Source organism: Erythrolamprus reginae, chromosome 3, assembly GCF_031021105.1.
Source record: "Erythrolamprus reginae isolate rEryReg1 chromosome 3, rEryReg1.hap1, whole genome shotgun sequence".
Lineage (NCBI taxonomy): Eukaryota > Metazoa > Chordata > Lepidosauria > Squamata > Dipsadidae > Erythrolamprus > Erythrolamprus reginae.
The window spans coordinates 124408506-124432473 of record NC_091952.1 but is presented as its reverse complement, the minus strand read 5'-3'; the positions used below and the strand labels follow the sequence as shown (position 1 = coordinate 124432473).

General features: G+C 39.6%; 1 protein-coding gene across 3 annotated transcripts in view; it reads right to left on the bottom strand.

The window, feature by feature from the left end:
• The window catches only part of PALMD (palmdelphin), an 88043-nt gene that overhangs the window by 24938 nt on the left and 39137 nt on the right, over positions 1-23968 (bottom strand). For 2 of the 3 annotated variants that reach the window (XM_070746569.1, XM_070746570.1), the window contains 2 exons: positions 16256-16301; positions 8908-8988 (listed from right to left, as the gene is read on the bottom strand). In XM_070746569.1, the coding sequence (XP_070602670.1) occupies positions 8908-8988; positions 16256-16301 (127 nt within the window). Of the gene's footprint in view, positions 1-8907; positions 8989-9060; positions 9226-16255; positions 16302-23968 lie in introns of those variants that run through there. The other variant, XM_070746571.1, reaches the window with a different exon arrangement.

The following is a 23968-nucleotide window of genomic DNA, read 5'->3' as shown; positions in this document are numbered from 1 at the left end:
TATGAACAGTCCATCAAATGAGATCAACGGGCAAATCAATATATTATTTATTTATTTTTATTACTTAGATTTGTATGCCGCCCCTCTCCGAAGACTCGGGGCGGCATACAAATATAGTCAAGCTGATATTCAAGAGAACTTGTTAAAGACAGATTACAAGACAAAACATATCTGGTTGTCATCTACTGTACAACACACAGCTCAAATCACTGAAATGCATAATTCAAAAACTACATCCCACATTAGACAATGACTGGATTTTCTCAGGTATTGGATGGCAGGAGTATTTGCACATAACTAAGCACACTGAAGCAAGATTAAAGAATTAACAGGACAGTGATACCACTGTCTAATTTAAAGATGGAGAACTCAAGAATTAGTCTGAAAATATTGCTTCCTGCTTACATTGAAAAATGCTCAGATAATAATCTTTTCACAAAAGATCATCCCTTTCATGAAAATAATCTTGTAAGGTAAACTAACAAAGTTGATTTTTTTCTTCAGTGTTACCCAAATGAGCTACTGTTCAAACCCCCCCCCCCATGAACATTTTAAGATTGCCTAGTGGTCCAGTGGATAGAATTGTAGCCTAGAACCTGGAGTTTGATGCTGAAAGGGCTACAAGATTAACTCAAGGGGCCTTTCATCCTTCTGACATACATAAAACGAGGACCCAGATTGTATGGGGCAATATGCAAATAATGCTTACATTGTAAACCACTCAGAGAATACTATAAAGCACTATGAGGCAATATAGTTGCCGATCAGTTTCCGGTCACAATTCAAAGTGTTGGTTATGACCTATAAAGCCCTTCATGGCACCGGACCAGGATATCTGCGAGACCGCCTTCTGCCGCATGAATCACAGCAGCCGGTTAGGTCCCACAGAGTTGGTCTTCTCCGGGTCCTGTCAACTAAACAATGTTGTCTGGTGGGACCCAGGGGAAGAGCCTTCTCTGTGGCGGCTCCAACCCTCTGGAATCAACTCCCCCCCAAAAAAGGACTGCCCCCACCCTCCTTGCCTTTCGTAAACTCCTTAAAACCCACCTCTGTCATCAGGCTTGGGGGAACTGAGACATCCCCCCTTGCCTATGTAATTTTGTGCATGATATGACTGTGTGTATGTATTTTATCTATTGGGTTTTTTTTTCTTTTTAGACTGTTTAATGTAAAACTGTTATTTTGGATTTTAATTATTAGATTTGTTACCATGTATTGTTTTTATCACTGTTGTGAGCCGCCCCGAGTCTACGGAGATAATAATAATAATAATAATAATAATAATAATAATAATAATATCCTAAATAATACTGCTAAGTCAAGAGCTGTTATTACTCCCAGTTCCCCAGGTATGTATGTATGAAACATACCACTGTCAGAGTGTCAGAGTCCTTGAGGAGTTGGAAGGCATATAGATTATACATATATATGTATATATACCTATATATATGTAGGTAAAAGTTTTTGTAGGTTTTCACAGGTACAGGTATGAAGGTCTTGGCATATTTGGGTTTCTTCCGTGTAAGTTTCAGAGATTCCTGGAGACATTTCAATGAGGTCCCACTCGTCATCTTCAGGCATATTATACATATTCAGGATCATTCGTAAAGTTGCACCATAGATGATTTATTTAAGCATAGGCACAAGAATTTTGTCAACTAAAGTTCAACAGTGAACTGGTAACAGAAAAGGGCAACAACATTCAGCAGGAATTGTACTTGGCTTGCTTGTGGGAATACAATGACTCTAAACTGATTAGTTGTTTAAATCCGTTCCCCAGTTCTGCCTGCTTTTCTCCGACATCGACAGACATGATTAAAGGAGAATAAATTGCTTTTATATAGGTTGACCTACAGCTTGCATCTCCCAAATTGATGCCGCATTCACTATGGCACTAGGGAGATTAATCTGAAACATGGACAACAATTTCATGTACTTGAGACATATCTTCAAAACAGCAATCAGGAACTTGGGTGTAAGATGCAATATTGGCAGGAGAGCCAGAGCAACAATTGTTTCTGGGTTTTTCAGCTTGTAACCAACAGTAGATCTGACCTTTCTTTATTAGAACAGCTGTTCAATTAAGCTCCAGTTCTCTCAGTGATTCATCGGTTTTTAATTATGTCTTTTGCAAAGAAATGTCTGGCTGTTCTTTAATTACATTTTCTTGAAACAGTATAATAGAATCTAAAGCTCTGCATAATAAAATTATAATTGTTATTATCAATAATATTTTAAATCCTGTTGGATTGGATAAAAGTGGAAATTATGACTGTGATAATAATATAGAATGTTAAGATTTATATTAAAACTAATGCCATAATTCTATTTAATATAGAGCACACTATTACTAAATTATGATAGTAAGAACAAAATGTAAGTTTTGTTTAAACATTAGGATTAATATAATCAGGGCTTCTGGCAGAAATTGTGAAATTTGAAATATTTATAATGAGTATAGTAAACAAAGAAGCATATCCAGACCTACAGTAATAGTAAACCACAAAAGATATAGGAAATCTCCAGTATATGTAAGCTTGATTACTATGATAATGATGCCAATTTGGGCTAATAGGCTAGAAATCAGGAGACTGTGAGTTCGAGTCCCACCTTAGGCGTGAAAGCTGGCTAGGTAACTTTAGGCCAGTTGTTGTTGAGACTATAGGAGAAAAATTGGGTATTTTCACCATCTTGAGTTACTTATGAAATAATAATAATAATAATAATAATAATAATAATAATAATAGTAATAATAATAATAATTATTATTATTATTATTTATTGGATTTGTATGCCGCCCCTCTCCGTAGACTCGGGGCGGCTAACAACAATGATAAAAACAGCATGTGACAATCCAATAATAAAACAACTGAAAACCCTTATTATAATAAAAGAGGGATGAATAGAATAGAATAGAATAGAATAGAATTCTTTATTGGCCAAGTGTGATTGGACACATGAGGAATTTGTCTTTGGTGCATATGCTCTCAGTGTACATAAAAGAAAATATACATTTGTCAAGAATCATAAAATACATCTAATAAAGGCTATTATAAATAGCCTAAAAAATAGCCTGATAAAACATCTATCAGTTTATGATAGAATCTATATTTGGAGAACTGGGTCCAGTTCTTAGTACTACAGTTCCAAAAGGACAGACACATACAAATCCAGAGGGTGGCTTTCAATGGGTAAAATGATTTCCTAGAACAGGGGTCTCCAACCTTGGCAACTTTAAGCCTGGAGGACTTCAACTCCCAGAATTCCCCAGCCAGACGGCTAGGGAATTCTGGGAATTGAAGTCTGCCACCTTAAAGTTGCCAAGGGTGAAGACCCTTATCCTAGAGCAGTGATGGCGAACCTATGGCATGGGTGCCACAGGTGGCATGCAGAACCATATCTGCTGGCACGCAAGTTGTTGCCTTAGCTCAGTTCCAATGTGCATGTGTGTGCCGGCCAGTTGATTTTTGGCTCACACAGAGGCTCTGGGAAGGTATTTGTGGCTTCTGGAGAGCCTCTGGGGGAATGGGGGGGGTGCTTTTACCCTCCCCTGGCTCCAGGGAAGCCTTTGGAGCCGGGGGAGGGCGAATCATGAGCCTATTGGGCTCACTAGAAGTTGGGAAACAGGCCATTTCCAGCCTCCAGAGGGCCTCTGGGGAGTGAGAGAAGCTATTTTTGCCTTCCCTGGGCATTGAATTATGGGGGTGGGCACTCGTTCATGCGCTATAGGGCACAGCCATGCTCTTTTGGCACCTGAGGGAAAAAAGGTTTGCCATCACTGTCCTAGAGAGTAGGTAATTTATCATTCTTTTTCTTTAAAAAAGTCTTCCCCATCTTGTAGAATTTTATTGTGGAGTTAGTGGACCTTAATGAAATGACACGGAAGATTCTTTTAGATGTACTGCTGTATCTCTATGTGTTTCATGACCTGGTTTGTGTTGTACATACTCCTGGTCAGTTGGAGGATGATGAAGATATTGAGGACTCGGATTCAGATAGTGTTTATGAATTAGTGGGGGCCCCGGGGTTACAAGTAGTAGAACAGGTGGGACGCCAGCCATAGGATGGGGCTATGAGTTCAGGATCTAGCGAGGGAGAATCAGACACTCACTGAGTTAACCCTAAATTCAGAAGGGCCCAAAAATGTAGAGTACAGGTGTCTGGAAGAAGATATTAAGGAGAGGAATGGGTTAAATACTGTAGTGATGTATTTGGAACATCAGGGGGTCAGTGGGGAAGAAGGGTGGAGTTTCAACGTTGCCGAAGAGAAAAATTGAGGTTTTTCTTGCCGCTCCCAAGTAAGCAAAAGTATTCTGTGTTGATTAACAGTCAGGGCTGCTGTTATAGAAATCATGCTGTTAGGAAAATAAATCTTATTAAGTGGAGAAGGAATGTGAGAAATGCAGTTAAAGGAGATAACGGACCAACAGATAAGTGCCTGTATGAAATGTGTTTGAATTCCAGAAGAGCAGAGAAATAAATGGAGTTTCTTTATTCATGAAATAATGCATTTAATAAGAGTTGTTTGTAATTGCTAAATTTCTACCAGAAACCAGAACAGTTTGGGAAGGAGAAAAATTCTAGAGTAAAGATGACGGCTTTAATGGGGATATGCAGAAACTGTTGCCCAAACAGAAGGTACGGAAACCTTTTAAACCAAGATCAGTAAAATAACATTCAGAAATGGATATTGCATTTGCCTCCCTAATTCACTGAACAATAAGGAAGTTCAGTATATAGTCAGAATTGCAAGATGCTCTAATTGTAGCTAATCATACCTATCTCAAAAATAGTTTATTGAGCAATTTCCTATGGAGCTGACCTTATGGCCTGGCACTGGATGTAGGCTTTACTTTTCTGGATCAAGCCTTGCCTATGAATATCTGAAATTGACCCTTGAATTCCAGTTCTAAATTCACTAGCTGGGAGATGAAGTCAAGGTTCTGGATCAACATTGGGAGAGAATCCATGCACCCAATTATCCATCCACGGGTGGTCCTTGATAAACAACCACTTATTCAACTGTTATTCTACTGTTTAAACTTAAGATTGTGCTGAATAAGAGGCAATTATAAGAAAATTGTGTACTTATGACTTTTGCAGCATCCTGAAGTCATGTAATCTGTTCATGATTTTGTAATCTTCTCTGTTGGCTTCCCACAAATCATTGGGGAAGATGGCAGGAAATCATCACTTAACCACATAGCCCTTGCTTAACTATTGCATTCAGAGTCATAGTGGCACAGTGGGTAGAAGGCAATTCTGCCTCTGCTGATGGCAACCTGTCTGCAATTTGGCAGTTCAAATCTCACCAGCCTCAAGGTTGACTCAGCCTTCCATCTTTCCAAGGTCGGTAAAATGAGGACTTAGATTATTGGGGGCATATGCTATTGCTATCGATGACTGACTGCTGAAACTGTCAAAGCCAACTGTCACGGTAACATGGATTTTTCTTCTTACTTATGAGAGCATCGCTTAACAACAAAGTTTCTGTTCTCAATTAATATCATTAATTTCCATGCCATAGTATCTTTATACATGGTTTACAGAACAAGCCACAACCAATACTATGCTGCTAGAGATGTTCTAGTACAGTGATGGAGAACCTATGGCATGTGTGCCACAGGTGGCACATGGAACTATATCTGAGGGCACATGAGATGTCACCCTATGTCAGCTCCAGCTGACTTTTGGCCCTTTTCGCCATCAGATTTCAGGAGGCTTTCCTGATCCCAGGGGACGGTGAAAAACAGCCCAACAGGCCTATCAGAGGTCCGGAGCCTTCAGTGAGATTGTGGGTTGTGCATATTTATTTATTTATTTATTTATTTATTGGATTTGTATGCATAGGGGGGGTGTTGTTTGCATGCACAAGGAGAGGGCATTGCATTATGGGTGTGGGCACGAGCGTGCACGATATTGTGTGTACGTATGCACACCCTTTTGGCACCCTTTTGGCACTTGAGCCAAAAAAAGGTTTGCCATCACTGTTCTAGTAGATAGGATACAGTTAATTATTATAATAAATTAGCACAATTTATACAGCCAAGCCAAAACCAGATGAACCCTACCATAAACTAGTTCGGCAACTATGTATAGACTGGAAAGAAATTTTGCTGCTTTGATGTGTGCCTCTTAGTGTGGTGAAGACTAGCGGCAGTCAACAACTGAAAAGAGCCCTGGATCATTAGCAATTTGATCCCCCAAACACTTGTGTGACAGGCCCAGCAATCCAAGCAAGATCCATTAGCAACATTCCTTCCTTGCTGTAGATTTTTCCAGTGTGGGTAGAGTGGAAAAGCTGAGAAAGATCATTTCTGCAACTTTAACAATTCTCACATTTTTTTGTAGCTGAGTTTGACAATCAAATACTCTCGTTTGTTCTGTTGTCCCCTGCGAAAGGCTCTATTTATGATTCTGGCATGATTTTTTTTTTTGGACCATTTTTTAATAAATAAGCATTGTAGGGATTTTACCCTGGTTCAGTTTTTAATATGCTATGAAATGTCAAGCTGTCCTTGATAAGCCGAGCTGAGAGCATGTCGTCAGTTTTTCCTCTTCCCTTTCATTTATGTCAGGCTTGTCATTTGATTCATCTATAATTGAGATTCCATTCCAAGCAACTTGGCAGGTTTAACATCGGTGTAAAATTTGCAGATGACTCCCCAAGGTATGGGAAGCGATGTTAAAACATCTTTTCCTTCCACCCATTATTATAATCGACTAAAGTTTTGCCAGATAAAATCAGTTACTGTGTGAGGATTTCAGCCCGATCTGAAGCTTTCTTGGATCTCAGTATTATGGTATATTAAACAAAATGCCAGTTTCAGAGTGAACACACCCTGTTGGAAGCACACACACACACACACACAGAGCCATGCTTTACACAGGAATTATTTCTGACAATGATCTCATCTGAAATAACATGACCAAGCAGCACAAGCCAATCATTTGTGTGTTTCCTAAAATCCTCTAAGCTTATTTTAATGGAGCTGGCTTTTTAACTATTAAACTTCAAAATGCATCAAGAGAATTTAAGCTGCAACCATTAAAGAAATGTGAATTACCAGTAGATATCTATAGCCTGAGTTGTATTGATTATACAGTTTATTTAAATTGGGTTAGTTCAATACATACACACAGTGTTGGAATGATAGGCTGGAATAAAAGATTAATGAATAGACATATTCATACAGCTGACAGTGGTGGCTTGCTCCCGGTTCGGCCCGGTTTTGTTGGGGTAGCGGGAGGCTCCACCCACCCAGGACACTTCTGTGCATGCGCAGAAGCACATTTGAACTAGTAACATCTCCTAACATCTCCCAACAATTGTAGAAAATGTCTACTTGTGAGATTGGCAAATACACAATTTTAAAATCCAAATACAGTGATACCTTGTCTTACAAACTTAATTGGTTCCGGGATGAGGTTCTTAAGGTGAAAAGTTTGTAAGACGAAACAATGTTTCCCATAGGAATCAATGGAAAAGCGATTAATGCGTGCAAGCCCAAAACTCACCTCTTTTGCCAGCTGAAGCGCCCGTTTTTGTGCTGCTGGGATTTCTCTGAGGCTCCCCTCCATGGGAAACCCCCCTCTGGACCTCTGTGTTTTTGCAATGCTGCGATTTCACTGAGGCTCCCCTCGCTGGGAAACCCCACCTCCGGAATTCTGTTGCCAGTAAAGCGCTCGTTTTTGCGATGCTGGGATTCCCCTACTGGGATTCCGCTGCCGCATTGCAAAAACACAGAAGTCCGGAGGTGGGGTTTCCCATGGAGGGGAGCCTCAGGGGAATACCAGCAGCACAAAAACGGGTGCTTCGCTGGCAACGGAAGTCCGGAGGTGGGGCATCCCAGCGGCAGCAGTGAGTTTGTAAGGTGAAAATAGTTTGTAAGAAGAGGCAAAAAAATCTTAAACCCCAGGTTTGTATCTTGAAAAGTTTGTATGATGAGGCGTTTGTAAGATGAGGTATCACTGTACTATAGTACAGGGATGGCGAACCTATGACACGGGTGCCACAGGTGGCCTGCAGAGCCATATCTGCTGGCACATGAACCGTTACCCTAGCTCAGCTCCAATATGCATGGGCATGCCAGCCAGCTGATCTTTGGCTTGCCCAGAGGATCTGGGAGAGCATTTTCGGCTTCCAAAGAGTCTCTGGGGGGGATGGGGGGCATTTTTGCCATTGAATTATGGGTGTGGGCACTCATGCATGCACAATAGCACAGGCACACACACTTTTGGCAACCGAGGAATAAAAGGTCTGTCACCACTGCTATAGTATAACCAACCATCAATCTTCTGTGTTTGGGGCCTAGCCCAGGGGTAGGCAAAGTTGGCTCTTCTATGACATATAGACTTCAACTCCCAGAATTCCTGAGCTAGCATGACTGGCTCAGGAATTCTGGGAGTTGAAGTCCACAAGTCATAGAAGAGCCAACTTTGCCTACCTCTGGCCTAGACTGTTGGGAGATGGGCAGATACACAAGATTAAAATCCAAATTCTAGTCTACAGCCAACCATCAATCATTGGGAATGGGGCCTAGAGGTATTCTTAAAAATAAAGGCATTAGCTAATATTATGCTTTTATAATTAAGACTTAACTGGTTTCTAGGCCACTACCTTAACCACTATATTAAATTGGCTCTATGTAGCTTCCAGGAGTAAAAAAAAATGACTAAATAGGTAGTCTAGCTACCTATTTATCTATGAAATATAGCAGCAAGTAGATATACTATGCATGGGACCTTGAATGAATATGGAGTGTGACACTATGCAGTAAGTTGCCACAGACAGTTTCAGTATCCTGTCTGCTATTCCTCCATTACAAAATCTTGGCTTGTTTGGACACTATACATTTCTTTTAAAAAAAGAAAGAAATTGAATAAAAAAAGAAATGAACACCTTACCTTTAAATGCTGGTGCTTTAGCTTTTCTTCTTCTACTTTAAGGCGCCTCTGAGTTATTTCTTCTTGCAGTTTCCTCTTGTCCTGAAAATGGCAAAAATGGAGGGTGGAATACATGATGCTATATATTTTTTAAAGCCCATATATCATGCTGACCTGGCTGCTTTAAATCTGCTGAAGGACTGCCATACAACACTGAAGCAAACTCCTAATCAGCCATTTTGGAGGTATCAAAAAAGAGGCCTGGTCTTCTTAAAGTTCCTAGCCTGCTAGGTTTTTATGCAGGTGCTGGATATTTGTGCATTCATAGGCTGCAACTGCAGGGCTCGTTAACAGATGGGATTAAAGGTAATTACACTCCTCTTTAGGAAATTATTCAGTGTGCTAAAGATTTGCAGGCGGTTGCTTAAATTCCTGGAAGTGCTGTCTTTATTGCCTCATTATCACAGGAGAACAGGGCAGATAGAAGGCCCTCAGGGTCTTATTTGTTGACTTTCTTGTAACCTAAGAATGGTGTAACCCCTAACTACAATCCTTTGCTCCAATGAGTCTTTAACTGTGGCTGGCTGCATTGTTATTACCCTGTAGACGCAGAGACCTTCAAACTTGGCAACTTTTAAGGCTATGCTAGCTGGAGAATTCTGGGAGTTGAAGTCCACAAGTCTTAAAGTTGTCAAGTTTGGGGATCCCTGCGAGGACAATTAGACTGTCCTGGAAAAGGAAGGGCAAAGGAGGGCATGTTGAAAGAGGAAACCGTGAAGAAGAAAAAGCCCAAAGCAGTGATTCTCAACCTCTCTAATGCCACGACCCCTTAATACAGTTCCTCATGTTGTGGGGACCCCCAACCAAAAGTCTAGCACCAATTTTCTCAACAGAGCTTTAAGTTGATTGGCAGAAAGGTCAGAGGGACAGCCACACTGTAAATGCCTGATTGGTCGGATTGTAAAAATATGTACCAAGGCACCAGAATAAAAGCTTTAGTTCCTAACACCATGGGAAATTTGTCTTTTCGCATGGTCTTAGGCAATCCCTGTGAAATGATCATTCGACCCCCAAGGTTGAGAACCATTGGCCCAAAGGAATGCAATTGATTGTTTGCTTTGGTTTTTCCCTCCCTTTGGAAGAAGCTATGGTGGCCTGGTTTGCACATATAAGAGTTTACAAACCACAATTGCTGGGTTCATATATTCTAAACTATACTGCTCAAAAATAAAAATAAAGGGAACACTTAAACAACAGAATATAACTCCAAGTAAATCAAATTCTGTGAAATCAAACTGTCCACTTAAGAAGCAACACTTATTGACAATAAATTTTATTTTATTGTCAGCACATTCAAATTTGTACAGAACAAAGTATTCAATGAGAATATTTCACTCATTCAGATCTAGGATGTGTTATTTGAGTGTTTCCTTTATTTTTTTGAGCAGTGTAGATGATTGCTTAGTATGAACTGCAAAGTCAGCTTTGGAACAGAGGGGCAGAGAGGAAAGGTATATCAGATGCATTTAAAAAGAGGCGAAGAAATTTTATTACAAATACTTGGATAGAAAGTCACTTTTCATTCAATGCATGAAAATGTTGTAAACAGAATAGGCCAAAGCCTTTTTTAAAACTATACTTAGCTATGTCTCTCTCATCACAACTATGGACTACCACATTTTAAAACCTATTTATAACTGGTCCTTTCTCTTTGCCCATGGCAAACTAACTCATTTGCTAAAAGACTCACATTCAGCAGAGATTATGGTGTAAAATAACTGCAAATAGTAGAGGTGTCAAACTCAAGGCCCATGGATTGCCTCTGGATTGTGGGGTGCTTAAATCTGGCCCACCAGGGTGGTCTGGAAATGGCAGAGGCCCATCCCACAGTGCCTCTGCAAGTGAAAACAGAGCATGGCGTGGCTCCTGTGCTCCATTTTCAGCATCCCACAGCACTTTGTTGGCCAAAATGGGGCGCAGGGGCTGCATGTGGACTCCCCCATACACTGTTTTGGCAAGCAAAGTGCTGCAGGAGGCTGTCCAGGCTGAAAATGAAACACAGAAGGGCCACACACATCCCCTGTGTCCTGTTTTGCCTGGCAGTGTTGCTGCAGGAGGCACCTGTCCTGTCTCTACCCCCACTCCCCAAATTTGGATGGCTCGGGGAGAAGTATAATGCTGATCTAGCCATCAAGGGAATCCAGTTTGACACCTCTGAACTATAGTTTTGTTTCTCAATCTTAGCAACCCCTAGTGAGCTATATAAATGTGATAAACTTAAACCGTATTGATTGCAACTCACAGAATTCCCCAAGCAAGCTGGTTGGGGAATCCTGGAAGTTAAAAGTCCATGCATCTTCAACTTGCCAAGGTTGAAAAATACTGATCTATAGGACCTTGTTACTCGGAAATAAACAAAATAGTTACCCTAAGTACAATTTGTGCCTGTGTGGTTAAAAATAAGTTCTAAAAAGCAGTGCTGAAATCAATAAATGGGGGAACCAAGATCAGAATCCCCCTACATTTTGGGAGAACCCTGAGTATGATATTCATTTGCCCAGTTAGATGTTTCAGCTGTGAAACTGGAATAGCTATGGTAGTTTCATGCTTTAACCATCTTGTGATTTGAATAAAAAGAAAGTAAATCTGAATCCAGATAAATATGAGCTGTTAACTGTTGATAATTCTGTTTGATTGGAGGATATTGGACCTTTCATGGGCCTAGAAGAGCAGGCTCAGATCTGCATGTTCAGATAAATGTGGTGGTAAGAGGTGCTTTCAATCAGGTAAATTTAATTGATTAAGATGCTGATCAAATTTACTAACTTTGTTAAGACTGAACTGGCCTGTTGTTATCCATGGACTGGTTATTCTCTGGCACAGATTTCTGTAATGCTCATTATGTGGAGATGTTTTTGAAGGAAACTGTAATGAACAGATTTCTGCTGGGTGTGTCTACCAGGGAGTGCATCAGCTTCATTGGATTATAGGTCACACTCAAAGGACTAATTTTCATGTATAAATAATTCCTTGATGCCTTGAGTCCCGCTTATCTAATGAAACATATCGGCAATATGTGCCAAGCTCTACTCAAGTGGGGAAATGAAGGGAGCAAGAATGATCTATAATTTCAATAAGATAGATTTGAAATTAGTCTAGGGTAAACACAGAATCTTGGAAACTGTAAGATTTCCCCCCCAAATTCAGTTGTAGGGAGTTAATTAAGGTGGAGTCTCTGAATGCTTTAAAATGCTTCTGTTTCTTTTTCTCTTCAATTGAGCTAAGCTGCCATTTGCTGATTTTAAAAAAGCTGATAATGATCTTGTCTGCTATCTCTTGATTGTTTTAATCTTGTATTCATTTCCTTTTCTTATAGTATTTTATGTTATGAACCAGGAACTCTATTTACCTGTTTTTTGTGCATGGATAAAACAAGGGAAGAGAGAAACTTCTTAGTGGTGGCACCAACATTAAGGATTTTCTTACATACTGCCCGCTTGTAACAGAAATGTGAAACCAGACTTTCATAATCTAGTCTTCCCTTTCTGACTGGCATGTGATCATTAATGTTTGTTGGCACTTTCAGTGATACTTTATGCAGTTTTATTATTTTATTTATTATTGGTTTTCTGGTTTATCTGGTTTTACATTTTACATGGCTATTTTTATTGTTTAATTGTACTGAAAAGTACTGTAAGTTGGCTTGCAAAGAGCATATGGATAGAAAAATAATATGTGATTGAATAAAACAAGAAATAATTAAACCTAAGAGTTTCAATTTTTTAGTATTATATTACCGAGATATCATGAAAGTTTTACAGAAAAATGAAGATAAGAAATGGGGCATTACAAAATATCTAATATATTCATATCTAATATACAGTATATGCAGAAAAAATATGCTTGCTGGAGCTGTGCTATGAAGGGAAAACGTTCTGGTGGGAAAAAATAAGTTTGTCTTCAACAGAAAGTTGCAATGGCACTGAAAAAATATTATAGTCATTTTTCACACTTATGAATGTTGCAGCATCCCCATGGTCATGTGATCAAAATTAAAATGCCTGGCAACTGCTTCATATGTATGATGGTAGCAGTGTCCCAGGACAATGTCAAGTGTGCATTTATGTTGAATTCAGGAAAAAAGAATCTCCCACGTTATAAAGATGCTTCTCTGATTTTTTTTACAAATATCTTAGCATCACGCTTAAAAACATTTGCTGCCTAAACCACAGGATCAAATGAGTCTCCCCTTGCTATTTAATATACCGAAGTCAAGAAGATTAGCCATTTAATCTTTTAACTGCTTTAAACAACCCTAAAATTGTTGATAGGGTATAATGTTGCCTAAGCAGAGTGGGGGAAATAAAACCAAGATGATGATTATGGTAGCATGAGCCACCTCTAAGAGATGGGTGGCGTATAAATTTAATATCTCATATATATGTGTGCCGACATTGGCACATTTAAAGCAGGAATAGTGTGTTGATCATTCTGCTGCAATTGGCATCTTGATTATTATTTTTTTACACCTCCTTTGCGGATGCTTCTGAAAGGAGAGCATCCTTCATCCCCCCTGAGGCAGATGTTGGTTAGAGGGCATTATAAGTGTGTCCTCCTAGACAGAAAAATGCAGAAAAGCAGCCCCTGTATCTGCTGCTTCAACTGGTTGCTTCTCTTTATCTCATGATAGGATCTGGCCAGAGGGAAAATTCATTAAGTTGATGGAATAGCTTTAATTATAAAGAGCCGGAAGGTGGGTTCCATTCCTAAATTAATGATAAATCTCTGAAGAATGTTTCTTGATGGCACAGAATGTCAGCCTATCTTTGCAACTGTTTTAAAAGTTTGTTTACTATGTACACCTCTGCTAAGCAGTTTGTGATAGTACAGTTAATCCAGATTTCAAGAACATCTTGCCTGCCAGTCTTTGAATTACCCACTTTCCTTTCTTCCTGATGATGCCACGTAAACAGCCTGAGAAAATCCAACACCTAACTGAATGGGTTATCAGAATGAGTTGGTACTTTATAGAGTAAACTCCCCAATTTAGTTATTTATTATTATTAATCTCATTTATAGGCCACCCAACTCCTTCCGGTCTCTGAGTGGTGTACATATAACATATAAACATATAAAAACAATATAAAAGACAGTCTAAAACACATTAGAAGACCATTTATAACATTTTGTGGCTGGATCTAGATGGTACCATATGGATCAACGGCCCCAGGCCTTTACTTTTCTGAGCTGAATGTTTCTACTAATTATAGCGAAAAAACATGTTTTAACAGATTAACTGGAGGAAAGAGGTATCTGCTATTCAGGAATGTCCATTAAATACAAAATCACATTATTATGATAGTTTATGCTCTTACACAAGAGTCATAAATTACAAAAAAAAATTCAACTTATGCAAATATTGCATTTTGCCTCCTTTGCATAAACAATATAAATTAAAGCTTTGGGGCAATGGTATGAATGTAAAAATGACAAACTACACAAGAAATTTGCTTTGCTGGGTGCAGAGCCTCTTGTATCAAAGTCCCCTAAACTGATTTTTTATTTATATTTTCAAACAAGGAATTTTGGATCTTCCTGTAACGGTTTTGAGTGAGGATGGCTTGTTTTTGCCATCCTCACTCACAATATGAATTTTATTGATTTCCAGGGTGCCTGAAGAATTTCTTTGTGTTGTGTCTAGAGGACAGTTTGCTATGGGTACCTGCCCCTATTCCTTGGGTGGGAAAGATATTTCTTTTTAGATGCTTCAGAACATATTGCCTTTTCCTTTGAAAACTTTACCCAGCTATGGACTTTTTATTTGTCATAATATAAAATTATATTTGCCCAATTTAATTTCTTTGGGCAACTCTCTGAACTGAATATGGATGGTAGCATATAAATAACAATTAGAATGTATATAATTATGCAATTCCGCTAGGGGGAAAATGTTTTTTATGATAAAGCTGCATTTTTACACTTTCATATCCATGATACTATTTTATTATCATGCATATGGAAAATCTTTTGACCCACTGTTTACGAAAAGGCTATGGCAGGCTTGTAAAAAAGTTTGCAAAAGTTATTACTTATTTATTAGACTGCATACCTCATAATAATTTGGTTGATTGTTCATTTTTAAGTCTTTTAAGGCATGGTGGTTAGGAAGAAGATGGGGAAAAGTCGGATGCCTTCTTTTTTTTTTTTTTAAAGCTTTCCAAATGTTATTTGGAACATTTTTTATTCAGCACTAACTGCAAAAACGTGTCTGTGTTGCGACACCCCGCTAGTAGACAGGTAATAGATACATCTATTGATTATGAAAGGTCTTTTATTCATAGATGGAGAAAGAAAGGCTGATCTAGGTGTGGTTAGCAATTGATAAAGATATGCACAGGATAAAAGTTAGCTTTTTTTTCTTTATTTGCTCCATTTGAAAATTGTTCCCTTAGATCTAACCAATGATACATTTAAAGGGTGAGCATAAGTGCACTAGGGTGCCTTCCGTCCCCTGTCCAATTGTCTCTCCTATATTTTATATATCTTTTCTCCCATTCATATATCCTTTCCTCTACTCTTCATTGACATATTCTATTCTCATATCTTTTCTTCTATCCTTTCCCTGATATTTACTACTGCATGTTTTTATTCTCTTTAACTTTCAATTTGTATTGGACAAAAACAAACAAACAAACAAACAAATAAAATACATGTAGACCTAACTTGTCAAAGCATAGGAGTGTGAAGGTCATTTTAGGTCAACAGACACCGGAAGACAATACATTTTGACATTTTATTGTCTTCACCTCTGTATCTTCTTCTGATTAGATTGACTTTTAAAGAACAAAATCAAAACCTCCTGACTATAGTATGAATTGACCTGAATTTCACCTCTGCTGTTCTTGAAACAATCACAACTTCAACTACTGTACTTGGGTGTTTTCCAGAATCATCCACAAGTACCCCTTCTGCTAGGCAAAAGACTTCCCTCTCTGGTGATTTACGTTCAAGCTATGGAACTGTCGGATTCCTTCTCTTTTTCTAGTTTTCTCTCCTGGTGTCCTTCAAACGCAAAGTTTCTTCAAAAGTCACTCAGACCTAATGGCAGCATTGCAGAAGCCTGAAGGTAAAACATAATGTGACTCCAGCATCTGTTGCGTTCGATGCTGTGGAGCTGTCAGCTCAGATGATGCCTTCTGCAAAGGCGGTTGGGGGTAAAGAATCGTGCTGATATTCAAACTGCTGGGCTACACCGTCACATCAATTAAGAGTAGAAAACAAAGGGCTTCTGAGAGTTAGAAGACTACATTACAAGCCACACTGAGAATGAGAAAGTGTAATATTCTTAGACACGTGTGTCCTTACTTACTGTGATGGCCTGAAATCTTTCCTTCAGCAGTTCCTCTTCTTCCATTCTGGAAGTGAAACAAACGTATAGGTTGTGAAAGTTACGAAGGAATACCAGACGGTGTAAGAAGTTTTCCAGTTAGATGCTTTGAGAGACAGAGTTCTAATTCCACCAAGGAAGGAAGGCGCCTGACTTAGCTGGAGAGTCTCTGAAGAGTGAGAGAGGAAAACTGCTCACATAGAGACTTGCAACAGGGTGTGCTGAAGAGGCAAACGTCCAGAACCCTGGCATCAGTTGACTGACAAGTTTAAAACATAAGGCAGAACATAAGCCTTTTCCTTCTGCGGCAGCTGCCAATTCTTTGTTGTAATAATACACACACTTTGCATGCCTCAGATTAACTCTGGAGTGCCCAAATATTTTCTTTTCTTCCTACCCCACCAACCAGAACACCAATCATATTTGGCCTGTGGAATTCCTTTTCAGTTTTTGTTTCAATGGGCAAAATTAAAAATAAAAACTTTGGGCCTTTTTAACCTTTGCTTAGCCTTTCATGCTGCTTGAGAGGTCAGAAAAAAAGGAAGAACAATCATTTCTGTAGCAGACAGCAAGATTTAAAACTTAATCATAATGATGCCTAGCAGCGTCTCTACAAGGTGGAACTGTTCCCATGTTGTCAAAATGAATTTCTGAGTGAGAAAAAAGTATGCTCAAAATTAATGAGAAAGTTGTACTTGAGTAGAATAGGACAGAACAGAACAGAATAGAATAGAATTTTTATTGGCCAAGTGTGATCGGAAACACAAGGAATTTGTCTTTGATGCATATGCTCTCAGTGTACATGAAAGAAAAGATACTTTGTCAAGAATCATGAGGTACAACACTTAATGATTGTCATAGGATACAAATAAGCAGTCAGGAAACAATATTAATATAAATCATAAGCTAGAAGCAACAAATTACAGTCTTACAGTCGTAAGTGAAAGGAGATGGATGATAGGAACGATGAGAGGACTAATAGTAATAGTAATGCAGCCTTAGTGAATAGTTTGACAGTAGTGATGGAATTATTTGTTTAGCAGAGTGATGACATTCGGGAAAAAACTGTTCTTGTGTCTCGTTGTCTTGATGTGCAGTCCTCTGTAGCATCATTTTGAGGGTAGGAAATGAAACAATTTATGTCCAGGGGCCAGTAAATATTTTTATTGCCCTCTTTTTGGCTTGTAGAACTCTTGTTTCATTCTATCTATAACAGTCTCGGGACACACTCACATACAGGTAGCCCTTGACTTACAACCGTTCGTTTAGTGACTGTTTGAAGTTACAACAGCACCGAGAAAAAGTTTACACACTTTGCAGCATCCCCATGGTCGTGCGATTTACCCTCAGATGCTTGACAACTGACTCACATGACAATTGTAGTGTTCCAGAGTCACGTGATCACTTTTTGCACTCTTCCGTCAAGCAAAGTCAATTGGGAAACCAGATTCACTTAACAACAATGTTACTAATTTAACAACAGTGGTGATTCGCTTAACAACAGTGGCAAGAAAAGTTGTAAAATAGGGCAAAACTTGCTTAACAAATTTCTCACTTAGCAGCATGAATTTGGGGTTGAACTGTGGTCGTCAGCTGAAGACTACCTGTATACCCAGAGAGAGATAATAATAATAATAATAATAATAATAATAATAATAATCATCATCATCATCATCATCATCCACTGGATGAACCACTGGAACTTGTGCCGGAACTACCATTTACCAGTGGCAAAGAACTGGTGGGATCATAAGCACGAAAAAGTGGTCGAAAATGAGCAAGCAAAACTACTGTGGGACTTCCGACTTCAGACTGACTGAATTCTGAAGCATAACATACCAGACATTGTGATCGTGGAGAAAAAGAAAGTATGGATCATTGACATCGCAATCCCAGGAGATAGCAGAATTGAGGAGAAGCACCTAGAGAAATTAGTGAAATACGAAGATCTAAAAATCGAGCTGCAACGACTCTGGCATAAGCCAGTGAAAGTGGTCCCAGTGGTACTTGGCACGCTGGGCGCAGTGCCAAAGGATCTCAGCGGACATTTGAAAACCATCGGAATTGACAAAATCTCCATCTGCCAATTGCAAAAGGCCGCTTTACTGGGATCGGCAAACATAATTCGCTGCTACATCACGCAGTCCTAGGTGCTTGGGAAGTGCCCGACTGGTGATGAAATACGAAATTCAGCATAGTGATCTCGTTTGTTGTGTTGTACTGACATAATAATAATAATAATAATAATAATAATAATAATAATAATAATAATAATAATATATTAAATTTGTATGCCACCCCTTTCTGAGGAGAGAGTTAGTTCCTCTGTCCTCAAAATAGGACGAAGGGCTGTCTAAATTTAATTAAATTTGTATACCACCACAAATGCTTGGCAGTTCCTATGAGAATGAAAAAGAACAGCCCCCAACCCAAAGTGCTAAAGAGTGAAAATGATTTCCTCAAATTATACACCAATTTTAAGGGTTTTGGAAGGGCCATTTGACAAACTATTACTTTTATAAAGCTGCTAAGCAGTCTGTTGACATTTGGGAGAATGGCTGCTATTAGCCCTCCACCCCCCACCCCACAAACTCCCTCCCGGCCAATGATTCTCAGTCGAAGAGAAAACTCCAACAAGTAGAAGAGGTGGGCTCGTTTTGCACGCGCATGACTGGAAGAGCAGGTTAAGCTAAAATCAAAGTCCAGAGCAGCAAGTGTGGCCAAAGGGCAGATACAGTACCTAGTCAAGGTCAGACAAGTTTGTAAGTTGTAGGAACCTGCATGGATTGGTTGCGTCAATCTGAGAACACTAAGGCAGGGCAGCACTTACTGTAGTTGGTGAAAGGCAACAAGAACTCCACTAAATTGCTCTTTCTATTATTCAAATAGTACAAGGAGCACTCCAGGCATGGCCAGTGTGGATTGGGCACTATTCTTGGTGTGGATTGAGGCACTATTTTTTGTGTGCCTATAAAAGGAACTCCCAGGGCTGTTGCCACAGCCATCTTCTTCTGGTAAGAAAGGCCGTAAGTGGGAGCCAAATACTTTTTTTTACGTCTTCTCTCCCCAAACCTGGAAGCTTTCAAGGGTGAACATTTCCTAGAATTCCAGTCTTGTGGTGTTACAAGTTCAAGTTTGGAAAACTGGGGCTCTTGCCTGGATCCTAAGATCTATAAGACAGCCCCTCCCTGTACTTAGTGGGTGGGCTGTTGCCCGGACCATGAGTGGGGTAGCAAAAAATTATTTATTTATTCATTAGATTTGTATGCCGCCCCTCTCCGCAGACTCGGGGTGGCTCACAACAATAACAAGAACAATGTAAGAACAAATCTAATAATTAAAAAAAACACACTAAAAACCCCATTATTAAAAGCAAACACACACACAAACATTCCGTGTATAAACTGTATAGGCCCGGGGGAGATGTGTCAGTTCCCCCATGTCTGACGGCAAAGATGGGTCTTAAGAACTTTATGAAAGGCAAGGAGGGTAGGGGCAGTTCTAATCTCCGGGGGGAGCTGGTTCCAGAGGGTCGGGGCCGCCACAGAGAAGGCTCTTCTCCTGGGTCCCGCCAAACAACATTGTTTAGTTGACGGGACCTGGAGAAGGCCAACTCTGTGGGACCTAACCGGTCGCTGGGATTCGTGCGGCAGAAGGCGGTCCCGGAGGTATTCTGGTCCGATGCCATGAAGGGCTTTATAGGTCATAACCAACACTTTGAATTGATCCGAAATTGATCGGCAACCAATGCAGACTGCGGAGTGTTGGTGTAACATGGGCATATCTTGGAAAGCCCATTATTGCTCTTGCAGCTGCATTCTGCACGATCTGAAGTTTCCGAACACTTTTCAAAGGTAGCCCCATGTAGAGAACATTACAGTAGTCGAACCTCGAGGTGGTGAGGGCATGAGTGACTGTGAGCAGTGAGTCCCGGTCCAGATAGGGCCGCAACTGGTGCACCAGGCGAACCTGGGAAAACGCCCCCCTCGCCACAGCTGAAAGGTGTTTCTCTAATGTGAGCTGTGGATCGAGGAGGACGCCCAAGTTGCGGACCCTCTCTGAGGGGGTCAATAGTTCCCCCCCAGGGTTATGGACGGACAGATGGAATTGTCCTTGGGAGGCAGGACCCACAGCCACTCCATCTTATCCGGGTTGAGTTTGAGTCTGTTGACACCCATCCAGACCCCAACAGCCTCCAGGCACCGGCACATCACTTCCACTGCTTCATGGAGCTCCATCCCAGTGCACCCAATTTGCACTGAAAGATGTTGAAAGAAAACGCAGGGCATCCTGCGTAAGCCACGGCCACAGTGTGATAGTAAAATTTTTGGTAGCCCTTCACTGCAGCCAGTCCAGCATAAAAGCTTTTCACTAATGAACTTCACAGCATATATGAAGAGGAAACAACCAGTGATTTTCAGAGTGATATTGATGACTTAGGAGATTTTCATTTTCATTTACTGGGTAACTCTGCCTGAAAGGAAGGTTTAAAAAAGGGAACAAAAAATAGAAAATATCATTGGTGCAATGTATTATGCTATGGAACCATATACGATGCAGAAGATATTTAACATTTGCACGGGAAAAACAGAGCTGATTTTGTTTCTTCAGTATCAACATGGTGTATCTCAGTGATGGAAAACCTATGGCACAGGTGCCACAGGTGGCACGCGGAGCCATATCTGCTGGCATGCGAGCCGTTGCCAATCTCAGCTCCATCGTGCATGTATGTGCCGGCCAGCTGATTTTTGACTTGCACAGGGGCTCTGGGAGGGTGTTTTTGGCTTCCAGAGACCCTCCGGGGAGATGGGGGAGGGTGTTTTTACCCTCTCCCAGTTCCAGAGAAGCCTTTGGAGCCTGGAGAGGGCAAAACATCAGCCTACTGGGCCCACCAGAAGTTGGGAAACAGGCCATTTCCGGCCTCCAGAGGGCCTCCGGGGGGCAGGGGAAGCTGTTTTCTCCCTCCATGGGCATTAAATTATGGGTGTGGGCACTTGCGCATGCACAATAGTGCACACACACACTCTTTCAGCACCCGAAAGAAAACAGATTCACCATCACTGGTGTATCTGATAAAGTTTTATTTGGAAATTCAATTGTCCCGAGAGTGTTTCCTTGTTTTAGATTTGCTAATAGGACAGTTGACACACAGGTTTTTTTTTTTTCAAAGTTAGAATTGGATGTTTAATTTATCAAAACAAGAGTGAACTTTATGGCAAAGTCAAAAGTGGCTTTAAACTGTTTGACAAACAGAACAAGTTCTTTCCTTTCCTTGTTAAAAGGGCAAGCATTCTAAAAATACACACACAATGCTTGCGAAGCAAGGGGTTGTTTCGCGAACCTTTTATTACAAATCTCCGACAAAAGTGGAATGTGAATTATTTAAGATGTTATATGATATCAGGCATTGTTTCCTAGCTTCAGTATTAGGTAAAGTTACCTTATGAATTGCTCAAGTATGCAAGGCTGTGGGAAATGGCCAGTATCTTCATTTTCGTTTATAAAGTGTACAGTGAATGTAGCATATAGATTTTATATTTGAATATTTTTAATTGTAAGGAGAAATGAAGAAGGAAGCATTTTCTGACTTGGGAAAGTTTTCTCTGTTGTTGTTATGCAGAACTTTCAAATCCTACTTTAAAGGATTCTCTTGAAACTTTGGAAATCAGGTTGACCTAATATTGTAGCTATAACCACATGGAGCAAATATGCCATTTCATCCTTGATCATTTCTTTCCCAGATTTCTAAGTAGATCAACTTAATATCATATGATCGTTTTAATTATTTCAATCTTTTGGGTGTTCAGCTTCAAAGCTCCTTCTAGCACTGCTGTCTTCTACTGCTGTGCTTAATTTGGTTCTTATGCTAGGACAGTTTTAATCCATTATAGATGTTACTTTGTTTATTTAATTTATTCCCTTGACTGCTCTACTGCTCTATTCCAGGCAGCTAACAAAATTAAAGGGAAAACCTATATAAAGAGATATACAATATATAGAAATAAAATATATAAAATAAATAACTTATTTTAAGTAATCATAAAATAAATGTGAAAACTCTCTAATAAATAGAATTTGGGGAAAAGAAATAGGCCTTTAAAGAGTGTCAAAATCCTGTTACACTGGGACAAAATGTATCCATTCAGGAAGTTCGTTCCATTGCTGGGGAGCAACTCAGCAGAAAACCTTTCTTATGAATATAAAAAAAGTTGGCATCTAACAGGGGAAGCATCTGCAAGAAAATGTCTTCTGGCAAGCCCCATAGATTATATAGATGTGTGTGAATATTTAATTTTGTTTTTGTGACTCATCCTTTGGAAAAAGTGCATTACTTATTATTCTAGAGGCAACATAAATAACATTTGACTTCCATATACTTATCAAAACTAATCTTACTGTACGTATATTTACAATATACACTGCTCAAAAAATAAAGGGAACACTTAAACAACACAATATAACTCTAAGTCAATCAAACTTCTGTGAAATCAAACTGTCCTCTTAGGAAGCAACACTGATTGACAATCAATTTCACATGCTGTTGTGCACATTCAACTTTGTATTCAGAATATTTCATTCATTCAGATCTAGGATGTGTTATTTGAGTGTTCCCTTTATTTTCTTTTTTGAGCAGTGTATTAATAACTAATAAAGTTTAACATTAAAAAGTTTCCAATTAATAAAGAAAAAATGTATAAAGTACTACATCCAAATCCAAATCTCTTAATTGGGACTCGCAGTATGTGATAAAACAGAGAAATTCTTCAGGCCATTGGTGGAGGAGTAGTGTCCTTCCAAACTTATAGTATCACTCGCTGATACCTATGAAACGATGCAGCTTTTTGTTTTTCTTCTAAATAAGATTTAGAGAACCAACCGAATATTATTTCTCTGAAATGATTTTTTTCCTCCAAGAAAAGATCATGCAATGACCTCAGTTAAAGTTCTTTTGTAATACCTTACAAAGAACTTTTCAATAGAAGGCCACATTTGTCTGTTCTGTAACTTGATGCCCAAACTTGTAGCTTATTGAACAGTGTGCCCAACTGAACATTTTATCTTTCAAATCTTTTTATTTGGATCTTCCTGTTTTGTCTTCCCTAAACTTTCACTGAATACATCTAAGATAAAGGTTCAATTTTTGCAACAACCACTCACAAAAGAATGTGGACTGACCTGTTAAAGTTTAGCAAGAAGATTATTTATTTGTGTCAACTTTCCCTTTATGGGATTCCATTGTTGATTATATAGCAATCCAGTGTTGGCTCAACTGCTTGATGCCCTTTCAATCCTTCGCTTTATCTCTAATAATTATTTTGTGCATGTATCATTTAGAGTTTTAAACAGTTAGTAAGATTGTTATCACGTTATCACGATTAGGTCCCACAGAGTTGGCCTTCTCCAGGTCCTGTCGACTAAACAATGCCGTCTGGTGGGACTTAGGGGAAGAGCCTTCTCTGTGGCAGCCCCGGCCCTCTGGAATCAACTCCCCCCGGAGATTCGAACTGCCCCTACCCTCCTCGTCTTCTGCAAAATACTAAAGACCCATCTCTGCCGCCAGGTGTGGTGGGGATTAACCTCCCCCCCTTTTTCTCTGACCTCTATATTGATCAGCTGGACTGAGTGTGTATGACTGTGTAGTTAATGGGGTTTTTATACATGTATTTTAATTTAGATTACATTTTAGTGTTAGAT